Consider the following 13,737-nt stretch of genomic DNA (forward strand, 5'->3'; position numbering starts at 1 on the left):
ATGTCACTGCTACATCCACAGACTCCCAAATGTGTAAGGGTCCTCAGGTTGAGACCTCTTGGCCCTACGTAAGCAAGGTGCCCAGTAGGGACAGTTAGGGCCCTATTACACAGAGCGATTTTTAACGATTACCGACTAACGATAAACGATCGCAAACAAGGTTGTTAATCGTTAACCTGAAATCGTTCACCATATTACACAGAGCGATGGTCGTTAGTTATGATCGTTACTACGATTGTTATTGCAATCGTTACTATGATCGTTTATTCCTTCTGATCCCAGCAAAACAGTGAACAATGTGCAATTACACTGAACGATTAGTGAAAAAAATGTGAAACTACAGCGAACAAATGTGGAATTACAGCGAACGATTAACAATGATTTTAGGTTTAGATCTAAATCAACGACCAACGGCACACAAATGGTTTTTCGATCGGTGCTCGCAATTGCACAGAACGATCATCGTTTAAATTTGAACGATTAAACGATTTTTAATCGTCTCGTGTAATAGGGCCCTTAGAGAGCCTCTGTTATCCTGCACCCTCTGTTATGTAGGCCCAATTGGTCAAAGTTGTAAGTTGTGCCATGATTGGCTACATGTAATGTTTAAGAAATGTGGCAGGTAATTGCACCATGTATGTTGCAGTAAAATTGCCTATTGTTAGGGTGGGGGGGATTACTTTGTTTGGATTTAGTGCCTTAAAAACACGCTACTACTGTGATTGCTACTGATGTGTTTTTTTTTAGAGAGAACATTTAAATTTTACAATGTTTTTACATAAATATTTTGCATATGTATCCATGCCTCTTGTTGACTATCTGACAAGTGGCGATCAATTTCAGAAACGGAGTCACTGCCGTAGAAAGCTTCTCACAAACATCTTCTAGCTAGGGCTAGAAAACATCAATTCCCTTCCCTGCCATGATAAGGACCATCTGTGCTTCGTGGAGTAGTTGCCACTTGAGTAGTCTCTTTGGCTTTCATGTTGGGAGAGTAACCCGCAGCATAATCAGGTCATCCATAATACAACAATCCAAACTCCTCCGGGGTTCAGTCCATACAATATGAATTTCTCTTGTCTTAGTAGAGCAATGATTTAATCTCTATGATCTGAAACACTCGGAAACAAATGTCATAGGGGACAATTGTATCTAGTGCTCTGGTTTATGTATTCTCATAGATAGGGGATGAAGAAAAAGATTGATCACAATTTGCTTATACAATGCTGTGCCGAGAATACAAATCATGCCATTCCTATACATTGTGCGGTATCGCCATTACCATAGTATAACAGGACCTACAGGGATATTCTAATTGTAGCTCTGACTAGCAGTTAATCACTAACCCGCTCTAATTAAAGATGGCAGAAAAGTGACTACAAATGCCATAGACATTTACCACTACATCAATACAAGAAAAAAAGTGTCGACATATGGCCAATGTTAAGAACACATTGTTAGCGCAGAGGAAGTCAATACAATGAGATCGATAAATCAAATGGCAGAGAGCATAGCGGTCTGAAGGTTATTGGATATCTAACTAATTTGTCATGAAAAAACCAATAACAAATCAGAGAAGATCAAAGGTCATTGACGAAGCTGGAAGAGTTGGACGGTTAACTGGTGGAGTTGGAGTCATTGTAGCTTCCTGTGATACAAACTCACAGATAGTTTTTGTAGCCAAGATTGGAGTTTTACAAAGAAAAGAAATGAGCAGGAAATGTTATAAATCGATGGTAGGTGAGACATTTATTCATCCAAAGTCTACCTACGTGTCCGAGGAAGGAAGGACTTAGAAATTGGTCTTAGCAAATCACTAATCACAGACTAGACATCTCACACTGTATGTTCCCAAATATTGTGGGGTTTGGTTTAAGCAGAATATGATGGTAGAAATCAGATGTATCAGGATATCTAGCCGCAACCACTATTCTTTTACTTCAAACAACACCATTTAAATACATGTATATAAGAGATGAGCGAATCATTCGGAAATTTGTTTCACAAAGTTGCATACAAACAAATTTTTTAAAAATCAGGCAAATTATAGTAGCTACAATAGTGGGACTATTACAGAGTAGCAATTAGTGTCAAAATTGGGAAATAGTGGACAGTAGGGGACGCTGGTGGATCAGCGGCGTAATATCAATTTTCTCCCAGCAAAGAAATGGACATTGGTAAATGAGCACCCAGTGAGGTATTAAGATGGACTCTGTAGTCACTGTGATTTCCCATAATGCACACCCAGCACCCAGTGACTTCCCATAATGCACACCCAGTAACCAGTGACCTCCTATAATGCACACCAAACACCCAGTGACTTCCTATAATGCACACCCAGCACCCAGTGAATTCTTATAATGCACACCCAGCACCCAGTGACTTCTTAAGAAGACCTGCACGTGGTACATGAGGCAATATGGTTTGGCCAAATTATATACTAACTTCTGATGTTGGTTTAAATGTAGCTGAATAAGCTTTCGGGTCAGCCATGGGTGCGATGTGCAGCCATTTCTGTCTTTTTGGCTTGTGCATATTTTATGTATTCTGTCCCTTTTTTCATTGTGGCTAGCACTCGTGTTGTGTAAGACCCATGTGATGCAAATTAGCAGGAAGCACCTGTGTACATAAGGGGAGGATCTCCTAGTATTCTCCCATTCTACCTGCAGAGGAATGGAGAGAGGTAAGAGCTTGTTCACACTTGTGTTGCTTGGCATCCACTTTTTCCACCGGTGGCGTCTGCGGGGTTTGGGGGGGGGGGCTTTAGGGTCTGGTCCTGTGACAATGGGGTTGCAGCGCCATTCCGTGGCCCCCCTTCTCTGCTTGCGCACGTTTTGCGGGGATTGTGGCCGCTGACCGGCACAGTGATGTTTTTTGGTTAGGGACTCATGTGTATCAGAAGACCTGCACGTGGTACATGAGGCAATATGGTTTGGCCAAATTATATACTAACTTCTGATGTTGGTTTAAATGTAGCTGAATAAGCTTTCGTGTCAGCCATGGGTGCGATGTGCAGCCATTTCTGTCTTTTTGGCTTGTGCCCAGTGACTTCTTATAATGCACACCCAGCACCCAGTGACTTCCTATAATGTACACCCAGCACCCAGTGACTTCCTATAATGTACACCCAGCACCCAGTGACTTCCTATAATGCACACCCAGCACCCAGTGACTTCCTATAATACACACCCAGCACCCAGTGACTTCCTATAATGCACACCCAGCACCCAGTGACTTCCTATAATGCACACACAGCACCCAGTGACTTCCTATAATGCACACCCAGCACCCAGTGACTTCCTATAGTGCACACCCAGAACCCAGTGACTTGGTATAATACACACCCAGCACCCAGTGACTTTCTATAATGCACACCCAGCACCCAGTGACTTGGTATAATACACACCCAGCACCCAGTGACTTCCTATAATACACACCCAGCCCCCAGTGACTTCCTATATTGCAAACCCAGCAACCAGTCACTTCCTATAATGCACACCCAGCACCCAGTGACTTCCTATATTGCACACTCAGCACCCAGTGACTTGGTATAATGCACACCCAGCACCCAGTGACTTCCTATAATGCACACCCAGCACCCAGTGACTTCCTATAATGCACACCCAGCACCCAGTGACTACCTATAATGCACACCCAGTGACTTCCTATATTGCACCCCCAGCACCCAGTGACTTTCTATAATGCACACCCAGCACCCAGTGACTTCCTATAATACACACCCAGCACCCAGTGACTTCCTATAATGCACACCCAGCGCCCAGTGACTTCCTATAATGTACACCCAGCACCCAGTGACTTCCTATAATGCACACCCAGCACCCAGTGACTTCCTATAATGCACACCCAGCACCCAGTGACTTCCTATAATGCACACCCAGCACCCAGTGACTTCCTATAATGCACCCCGAGCACCCAGTGACTTGGTATAATGCACACTCAGCACCCAGTGACTTCCTATAATGTACACCCAGCACCCAGTGACTTCCTTTATTGCACACCCAGCACCAAGTGACTTCCTATAATGTACACCCAGCACCCAGTGACTTCCTATAATGCACATCCAGCACCCAGTGACTTCCTATAATGCACCCCGAGCACCCAGTGACTTGGTATAATGCACATCCAGCACCCAGTGACTTCCTATAATGCACATCCAGCACCCAGTGACTTTCTATAATGCACATCCAGCACCCAGTGACTTTCTATAATGTACACCCAGCAGTATTTCTCTCTCTGTATTTCTCTCCCTGCAGCAACCTGCTCTCCAATATACACAGCCGACTGGCCGCCTCTAAGAAGCCAATCACCTTATATAGAGGGGGGGGGGGGGTGCTGACATCACAGCGGGGTTTACAGCTGATTTGACGGGTGCAAGGGATTATGGATAATCAGCTCTGTAAGCTAACATGTGCGGCCGCCATGTTTAGGAATTGGCAGCGCAAATCTGGTGAATTCACAAATCACTACAAAGCTAAGTTAATGCCCAATTTGCTGCAAATCAGAATTCTTCAGATTGGCTCATCTCTTATATGTACCCATGGACTCTACTATACGAACATGATATAACAAACATTGAAGATGCACCACTCCATGATGTCACTGTAAGTTGCTTTACTTATTTTTAGCTGGAACAACTGTGAGCAAACCCTTTGTCTCAGAAATACACGAGAGACTTTATTATATTAGTGAGCTGGATTACCAAGTTCACTAGTGTACAGCTAATACCTACACTGCACCATATACAAAAAGATATCTAGGCAAGGCTATTTTAACACAATGTATTGAACAATGGCTGTTGTTTGATACAGCCATTAAAGGAGAAGTCTGGCGTTTACTATAAGCCGTCAGCCTGCAGGAGGAGGGGGGTAACCCCTATCGGAAGTCATCTTCCCCTGAGTTGTGATGACTTCCCAACTCGGGGTAAATGCCTGGCCCGGCTGATGGACTGATCGCTCAGCCAATCAGTGACTTCAACGGTGTCTCGCTCCAGTCACTGACTGGCTGAGCGGGCAGTCTATCAGCTGGGTCATGACTTGAACACCCCAAAGATCCAGAGCCTGGCAGGGGTCCCACGGCTGCTTCCGCTGCTCACCTTGGGCACAGGGAGAGGTAAGTTGTTACTTGAAATCAACTTCCCCCCTTCCCCTCCCCCTGCCGGCTGCCGGCTTTTAGAAAACGCTGAACTTCTTCTTGAATTGACATGTCAATTATTTCCAGCTATTGTGCATTGATTTCAATGCAATTTTCAATGCAACGGCCAATGTTTTTGAGTGCCAAATAACAGCCGTTGTCGGTTTGTTGTGTAAACATAGCTTGATAATGTAAGCCAACCACAGCATGTGTATATTTTCCATAGCTGCAACTGTCAGGAGAAAGACAGTGCTGTTTAGAGAGCTTGTAATCAGCAAATGTAGAGAGCAGATGTCTACGGCCGTGATCTCTCCTTTCCAACATTACAGGCTGTGAGCATGAAATAGGAACTGATAGTGGCGGTCTGCTGCTGCCGCTCCTATTACACCGGGTGACGGCAGCAGATCGTTGCTATCCCCGTCTTTGTCTTTCAACATGTTGAAAGACAACGATCAGTCAACATTGTGCATGTTGGCTTATTTTTCCTTTTTATTACACAAAGCGATTATTGGCCACAATATGGCCGATAATCGATTCGTGTAATAGGGCCTTTACTCATGAGCGTGGTTTTGCTGCGTAATATGGTTGTGCTCTCTTCTTCCTCTGTCCATTTGATGACTTCCGATGGAGGGACGTGTGACACTGTATCCTGGAAACAGACCCAGGTGCAGTGAAGGCGGCAGGGAGACGTGAACTGGTCCCATGACCTTCCATCGGAAGCCATTGTATGGGTGTACGTACTTAGCATATTGTTTCAGCTATCCATAGAGAAATAGTAAGATGTGGCACTGTAGGCTGTAGACATTTTGAGCACATAAAGAAAATTGTACCTAGTTTTTTTGTATGATGTTTTACAATGATGTTGTATGGTTGTGGTTAGAGAGGTGGAACCTGGTGCTCAATAAAGAAGCTCTATGAATTACATGGCTGGGAATGAGATGCCCTCCAGGTTTTATTAAGAAGTCAGATTTATTACATATGCCCTAATGGATAAGATGAGCCAGTATATGTAATTGTATATACTGACTACAAGTGTATCTACTCAGAATAAAATGGTGGGAGGGAGGGGTCGTAGCAGTTCTGGATTTGCTAGTATGTAGTCTCCTAGCTTATGAGCCATTAAGGTTTTTACATACCCCCAACACATAAATAATGAATACATAACACTGAAATTTAAAGTTTTTTTTCAGCAAAATGTACTGTTAAGTAGAGATGATCAACCAGCGCTAATGTTTAGGTTTGTACAAAATAGAACCATCGGTATTTGACTCCCGCCGTCTTCCCAGTCCCGTGGGGAAGGTGGAGACAGTCCCACCTGGAAAACAAAAATACAGGCTGGGCCATAGCCTGTGTCCCTGTTTTCCAGACGAGACTCGGCTGTGTCCACCTTCCCCACGGAACAGGAAGACGGCGGGAGTCAAATACCGATGGTTCGAGTTTGTACAAACCTCAACATTAGCGCTGGTTGATCATCTCTACTGTTGAGCAATCCACGGGATAGCCCATCGGTAATGGATTGGTGTGGTGAACCGTGCCAATTGACTGTTCGGTGCCGCGTTACACAATGAACAAATTTGCCTCCATTCGTTGTGTAGTGGTGGTAATGTGTAACCGCAGATCAGCTCCTGATTAAGTTAAAAAGACCTGAGCTGCATTTTAAATGTTGTGCGGCACCAAACAGCTGATGGGCTTGGGTGTCGGGACAACGTTGGTCAGTATATTTTGCCTTGAAGATCACTTCTTTGCACATTGATGGCAGAACACCCAAGGGGAGATTTATCAAAGGGTGTAACATTTAGACTGGTGCAAACTGCCCACAGCAACCAATCACAGCTCAAGAGATGGAAGTTGAGCTGTGATTGGTTGCTGTGGGCAGTTTGCACCAGTCTAAATGTTACACCCTTTGATAAATCTCCCCCCCAAAGTTAGAAAGCAGGAGAACTAAAATTCAAGATGGTGGTTGGTCATGCCGTATGCAGACAGGAGGCTGAACTTGAAGGAAGTGAGTACAATATTAGTGAAAGAAGTCCGGGACTTAACAGGGAAAAGTTTTGATTCTGCAAAAAGTTTTCTTTCATTTTGTCAATTGTTTATTACACACAAAATGGCACTCACCAAAGCTTCCATCTCTCCGAACTGGATGTGTCCTTTATAGAAAGAAGATGTTTCCTATAATAAACAGACAAGTCATTTTATTAATTTTTCATGTTTAACATTCGCTTCGTAACATTTTCGTAACATTTTCGTAACTGCCTTTGAGATTATTTTTTACATTTTAAGTGACATGTAAGTGTATTCCAATAGGTTTCGTAATACTACTACTAATAATAATAATAATACAGCCCTGCTCCTGGGCTGTACCTCAAGTGTAAATCGCCACCTGACGAACACCCCCTGTTTGCTGGCTAACACAAACATGAAACTTTGCGGTGTCCGGATCCACCAGCCTCTGTCATACATGTGACCCACCAGCCACTGCACGACACACACAACAAAGCACGCACACAATACACAGGACTCTCTAGCTGTTGGCATACCCGTGACCCACTGGCCTCTTGCAGACACAGAAACACGACATACAGTACATACACAAAACTTTGCTGTATTGGGACCCACCAGCTGTCATACACATAAACCCAACAGCTGCTGCAAGACACCCAAACACAACGTACAGTACATACACAAAACTTTGCTGACACCACCCTGTCTGTTAGGTTACTGGTGAGAGAGGGAACCCCAAAAGTGCTCTACACACACACGGTAGAGAAGGGGTGTCATAAAACATACAGTCACACATATGCACATGTTTAAGGGTACAAGACAAACCATCAAACCTTTTTGTTTAATGCATAAAAATGTACAGTACTTAGTTTAAAAAAAAAAGGTTACGAAAAGACATACAGACCCTACAAACAATGATAACAAAAAGGATAAATAAGAAAGTTTGTATACTTAGCATAGAGATGCGTTGTATAAGTCCTTCATCCCAGGGGACTGGGCATAAAAAAATGGTGCACAAACCAATTCGACTGGATCCTCAACTTTGTGACGCTCAAACATTCCCTAAGGCTGGGAACACGCTACATTTTTGCAGTCTGGATTTTTCATCAGGTTTTTGCAAAAAAATGGAAGCTCTGAAGCTGGAGCGCGCGGGACCTGGGGAAAAGAAGACCGCAGGAGGAGCCCTGCAGCCTGGATAGGTAATGTATATCGTCAGCAGCTGACCGTACACCGCTATTACACGTAGCCATGCGTGGTCGGCGCCTGACAATTATAGCTTCAAACCTTTATCAACGATCAGCCGATGATCATTGTCATCGGCTGATCGTTGTATATTTATTATAAATACTACGAAGCAATAATCAGCCGAATCGGGCCGATTATTATTCCATCTAATAGTACCTGTAGCCTCATTTTTATCTAAGACCGGCTGGCCTGAGGGGGTGTCCCCGGACATCTCTAAATCAGCCCCTCTGGGCCAGAGCTTTAGCCACCTCCCTCAGCCATCAAGGGAACATACCTGAAAATATCAAAGAGATACTTTCCCAGGTGCCCCCTCGAAGGAACGGATGATGAGGACAGGTAGACAGACCCCATTTGGACTCCCTGTGATGTCCTTGTCATACCCAACACCCAATTGGTTTTGTGGCTACTAGAGAAGAGCGAACCTGGAGCATGTTCAAGTCGATACGAACCTGAACGTTCGGTATTTTATTAGCGGTGGCTGCTGAAGTTGGATAAAGCCCTAAGGCTATGTGGAAATCATGGATATAGTCATTGGCTGTATCCATGTTTTCCAGACAACCTTAGAGCTTTATCCAAGTTCAGCAGCCCCAGCTAATCAAATACCGAACGTTCAGGTTCGGATCGTCTCGAACCCGAACCAGGTTCGCTCATCTCTAGTGGCTACACATTTTTATTTGGAGCAAGTTATGAAAGATTCCATATTCCTACATCTTTTCTGAAAGAGAATCCCCCCCCTGCTGGCACAGAGTCACCAGGCCTGCCTTGGAGGGGCAATCTTTACAATCTTACCTCTTCAGTAGCTCCATGTTTATTGCCACAAGAGCATTTGGGGTTTACTACACGCTAGACGGCCTGACTCCAAGCTAATTAATAATTGCATATTATTAACTTGGATCAGCTCTGGGCCTGCACAAAAATACTACTACAATTAATATATGAAGAATATACGAAGTATCCGCTGTAAAAGCACTCCGCCTATAATACTACTTTACATATTCACAAATGAAGACAAGGCCGTATCCCTCACACTCCACTCTAGTAACTTGACCTTCTTGAAATATATGACATCTCATAACATCTTACGTCTCGGGCAATAATGTAGTCACAGGTGGCCTTGATGATACTCACATAACTAAATTATTAGTGGCTGTCACTGGAGAATGGGATCATGTATAATGCATGGAGTTGTTATGTCAGAACGCTGCTAACAATTCCATAGCCAACATTGCCTGGACCATTCTGCAAGGAAGCGTGCATTGATCACATCACACACTATAAATAATTTTTTATTTTTTTTTTGGAGGTCACAATAGTGTTTTCTGCTGGCATTTATCATGTTGTAAATGTCACTACTGAGAGACAGGAACACCGAGTGTTCAGCGAGACTAAATGCGTCTTGTACATTTATAGCATCACCTTCATTGTAACACCACAATCTCTCCGTATAATGTCTGTGGTGGTATCATGGCACAAACTGGGAATGTTCTCCCTTTTGTTATGGAAAGAAAACTTTTGTTGCTACTTTTGAACAAAGGACAATTATTCTGCAACCTTAAGACAACAATCAGTTAGTAGACAAGTAGACAATTTGTAGCGATTCGCAAATTTGCCAAACATGGCGGTCGCACATGTTAGCTTACAGTCTTTTGGCGCAAGTAAGGGGTTATGCATAATCCCTTGTGACCGTAAAATTAGCTGCAAACCCTGCTGTGATGTCAGCACCTCCCCCTCTTTATAAGGTGATTGGCTTCTTGGAGGCGGCCAGTCGGCTGTGTGTAGTGGAGAGCAGGTTACAGCAGGGAGAGAAATACTGAGAGATAGGTACATAGAGGAGAGGAATGTGGGTTGTGCGGGGTTTCTGTGGGAGCCGTCAAGCCACTGTCCAGTATACCAAGTCACTGGGTGCTGGGGGTGTATTATACCAAGTCACTGGGTGCTGGGTGTGTATTATACCAAGTCACTGGGTGCTGGGTATGTATTATACCAAGTCACTGGGTGCTGGGTGTGTATTATACCAAGTCACTGGGTGCTGGGTGTGCATTATAGGAAGTCACTGGGTGCTGGGTGTACATTATAGAAAGTCGCTGGGTGCTGGGTGTGCGTTATAGGAAGTCACTGGGTGCTGGGTGTACATTATAGGAAGTCACTGGGTGCTGGGTGTGCATTATAGGAAGTCACTGGGTGCTGGGTGTACATTATAGGAAGTCACTGGGTACGGGGGCGTACATTATACCAAGTCAGTGGGTGCTGGGTGTACATTATAGGACGTCACTGGGTATTGGCTATGTATTATAGGAAGTCACTGGGTGCTGGGTGTGCATTATAGGAAGTCACTGGGTGCTGGGTGTGCATTATAGGAAGTCACTGGGTGCTTGGTGTGCATTATAGGAAGTCACTGGGTGCTGGGTGTGTATTATAGGAAGTCACTGGGTGCTGGGTGTGCATTATAGGAAGTCACTGGGTGCTGAGTGTGTATTATAGGAAGTCACTGGGTGCTGGGTGTGCATTATACCAAGTCACTGGGTGCTGGGGGTGCAATATAGGAAGTCACTGGGTGCTGGGTGTGCATTATACCAAGTCACTGGGTGCTGGGTGTGCATTATACCAAGTCACTGGGTGCTGGGTGTGTATTATAGGAAGTCACTGGGTGCTGGGTGTGTATTATAGGAGGTCACTGGGTCCTGCGTGTACATTATAGGAGGTCACTGGGTGCTGGGTGTGTATTATAGGAAGTCACTGGGTGCTGGGTGTGCATTATAGGAAGTCACTGGGGGCTGGGTGTGCATTATAGGAAGTCACTGGGTGCTGGGTGTGCATTATAGGAGGTCACTGGGTGCTGGATGTGCATTATACCAAGTCAGTGGGTGCTGGGTGTACATTATAGGAAGTCACTGGGTGCTGGGTGTGCATTATAGGAAGTCACTGGGTGCTGGGTGTGCATTATACCAAGTCACTGAGTGCTGGGTGTGCATTATAGGAAGTCACTGGGTGCTGGAGGTGCATTATAGGAAGTCACTGGGTGCTGGGTGTGCATTATAGGAGGTCACTGGGTGCTGGGTGTGCATTATAGGAAGTCACTGGGTGCTGGGTGTGCATTATACCAAGTCAGTGGGTGCTGGGTGTGCATTATAGGAAGTCACTGGGTGCTGGGTGTACATTATAGGAGGTCACTGGGTGCTGGGTGTGCATTATAGGAAGTCACTGGGTGCTGGGTGTGCATTATAGGAAGTCACTGGGTGCTGGGTGTGCATTATAGGAAGTCACTGGGTGCTGGGTGCATTATAGGAAGTCACTGGGTGCTGGGTGTACATTATAGGAAGTCACTGGGTGCTGGATGTACATTATAGGAAGTCACTGGGTGCTAGGTGTGCATTATAGGAGGTCACAGTGAATACAGTATCCACCCTAATACCTCACTGGGTTCTCATTTACCAATGTCGACTGCTGTCCTGGGAGAGCATTGATATCACAGCAACAGCTATTGAAAAAATCTCTACTCTGTAATAGTCCCACTATTGTAGCTACTATAGTTTGCCTGTTTTAATAAAAATTTGTTTGTATGCGATTCATGAATATTCACGAATTCGGGCGAATATTTGCAAGCTTCGCAAAACGAATTTCCGAGTGATTCGCTCATCTCTAGTATTCATTATTGAAGTATTCACTGCAGATGATACCCACTATTTACGCATCACATTATTTTACACTATTTTTTAAAAAAAAACTGCGTTTCAATCTTATTTTTAATAACATTTTTATTTTTCCCTTATTTTTTAAGGTCAACTGAATAAAGGACAAACTCACATTTTCACCTCCTTTGCTAATAAAAAAATTTTTTTTATGTACCTGTCAGCAATAAAGAAAACTGATTCAAATCCCCTATTTCTGAAACTATAAAAATGAAGCAAACTCTCATAACTACCCACAATGCATATTAAATAAAAAAAAAAAGAAACTACTGTGAACGTGACAAAGCTGGAAATCATCATCTAATTAAAGAGAGGAAAGCTAGACATAGATGTTGATAGAAAATATCCAACAGGACTTAAAGGACAATAAAGGACGCTCTTTTTTTAATTTATTCGTACAGCATATCCAAACTAATTGGAAGTTCTCATAACCATACAGCCCTAGGCTATATTCTTCTGATCAGTTGCCTCTTCCTCCCTATCAGTTTAAATATACGCAAGATTAAGAGTGAATTTTATGGATGGTGAGTGCCGCTGATTTTTTTTCTTGAAATATTCAGTACTGCTGGCTCAGACTTGACCTAGTGCCTCTATAATTTTCCTAATCACATAACCCTAGCATAGCTGTATGAGTCTTAACAATGAGTATACCGGGCATACCTGGCTACTGGGGACACTGAATACGGGTCTTTCTGTTCATATCTGACTACAGGAGGCAATGCATCTAGCTCTAGGTAAGTAGAAGATAGTCATGAAGAGGCACTCACCATGGTGAGTGCCGCTTCATGACTATCTTTTACTTACCTGTACTGCTATATCTAGAGAGCATGAGCACCACTGATCCACTAATAGATTTCCATTTAAACCAGCAACAACCTCACCTCCTCACTGCTGACACTATATGGCTTTGAAACATAGTGAATGAGAGCAGTGCCAGGACTTGTATATATCTTATACTTCATGCATCTAGCACTAGGGTGGGTATTATTACTGGCCACATGGGCTGGTATTATTGAGAAGGGGGCATTAATAATGGCTACAGGAGCATTATTACTAGGGAAGGGGATTTATTATTAGGGAAGGGGGCATTATTACTAAATACGGGGGGGGGCATTATTATTAGACATTATTACTGGGACCCACAGATCTGTCACATTGTTATGGGGGGGGGATTGATTTAAGAATCAGTTGAGACTTTTTACAGAGCCTATGGTGGTAGTGTGATCTTGGCCTCATTAAGGCAATGTTTTTAATCGATCGCATCCTTGGGGGCCCTCGGCTGGAGCATCTCATCACATGGGGGTACTTGACTCGAAAAGGTTGAGAAACACTGTGATAGAACACAGTAACCAATTTCATCATTTGTTTCTCAGGGGCCCTTTAGAAAATGAAAGTTGCTACTCATGTTGCTGCTGTGGCTGTCTACTTTAGTTTTCCCTTGCACTTGTCTCGATTCATTTTCTCAGAAGTGTCCGCACCGATAAATGAAATCATGCTAATATGTCTGTTTTCATATTCCAGGATTGGAAATGATGTTAAATTTTTTCATGAAAAAATTTCTTCTCTCTTCATTTAGACGCGGTTCACACTGCATTTCTTCATCCATTTCACTGTTTCAATACATTTAAATTTAACGTACAGAAAAATGTGG

The 13,737-nt window shown here is 43.7% G+C and overlaps 1 protein-coding gene across 3 annotated transcripts in view; it reads right to left on the bottom strand.

Annotated features, from left to right (window-relative positions):
• MLIP (muscular LMNA interacting protein) overlaps window positions 1-13,737 on the bottom strand; it is a 138,891-nt gene that overhangs the window by 75,082 nt on the left and 50,072 nt on the right. For all 3 annotated transcript variants that reach the window (XM_069973424.1, XM_069973426.1, XM_069973427.1), the window contains exon 2: window positions 7,267-7,320. In XM_069973424.1, coding sequence (XP_069829525.1) covers window positions 7,267-7,320 — 54 coding nt within the window. The remainder of the gene's footprint in view (window positions 1-7,266; window positions 7,321-13,737) is intronic.

This window comes from Dendropsophus ebraccatus, chromosome 6 (assembly GCF_027789765.1).
Source record: "Dendropsophus ebraccatus isolate aDenEbr1 chromosome 6, aDenEbr1.pat, whole genome shotgun sequence".
Lineage (NCBI taxonomy): Eukaryota > Metazoa > Chordata > Amphibia > Anura > Hylidae > Dendropsophus > Dendropsophus ebraccatus.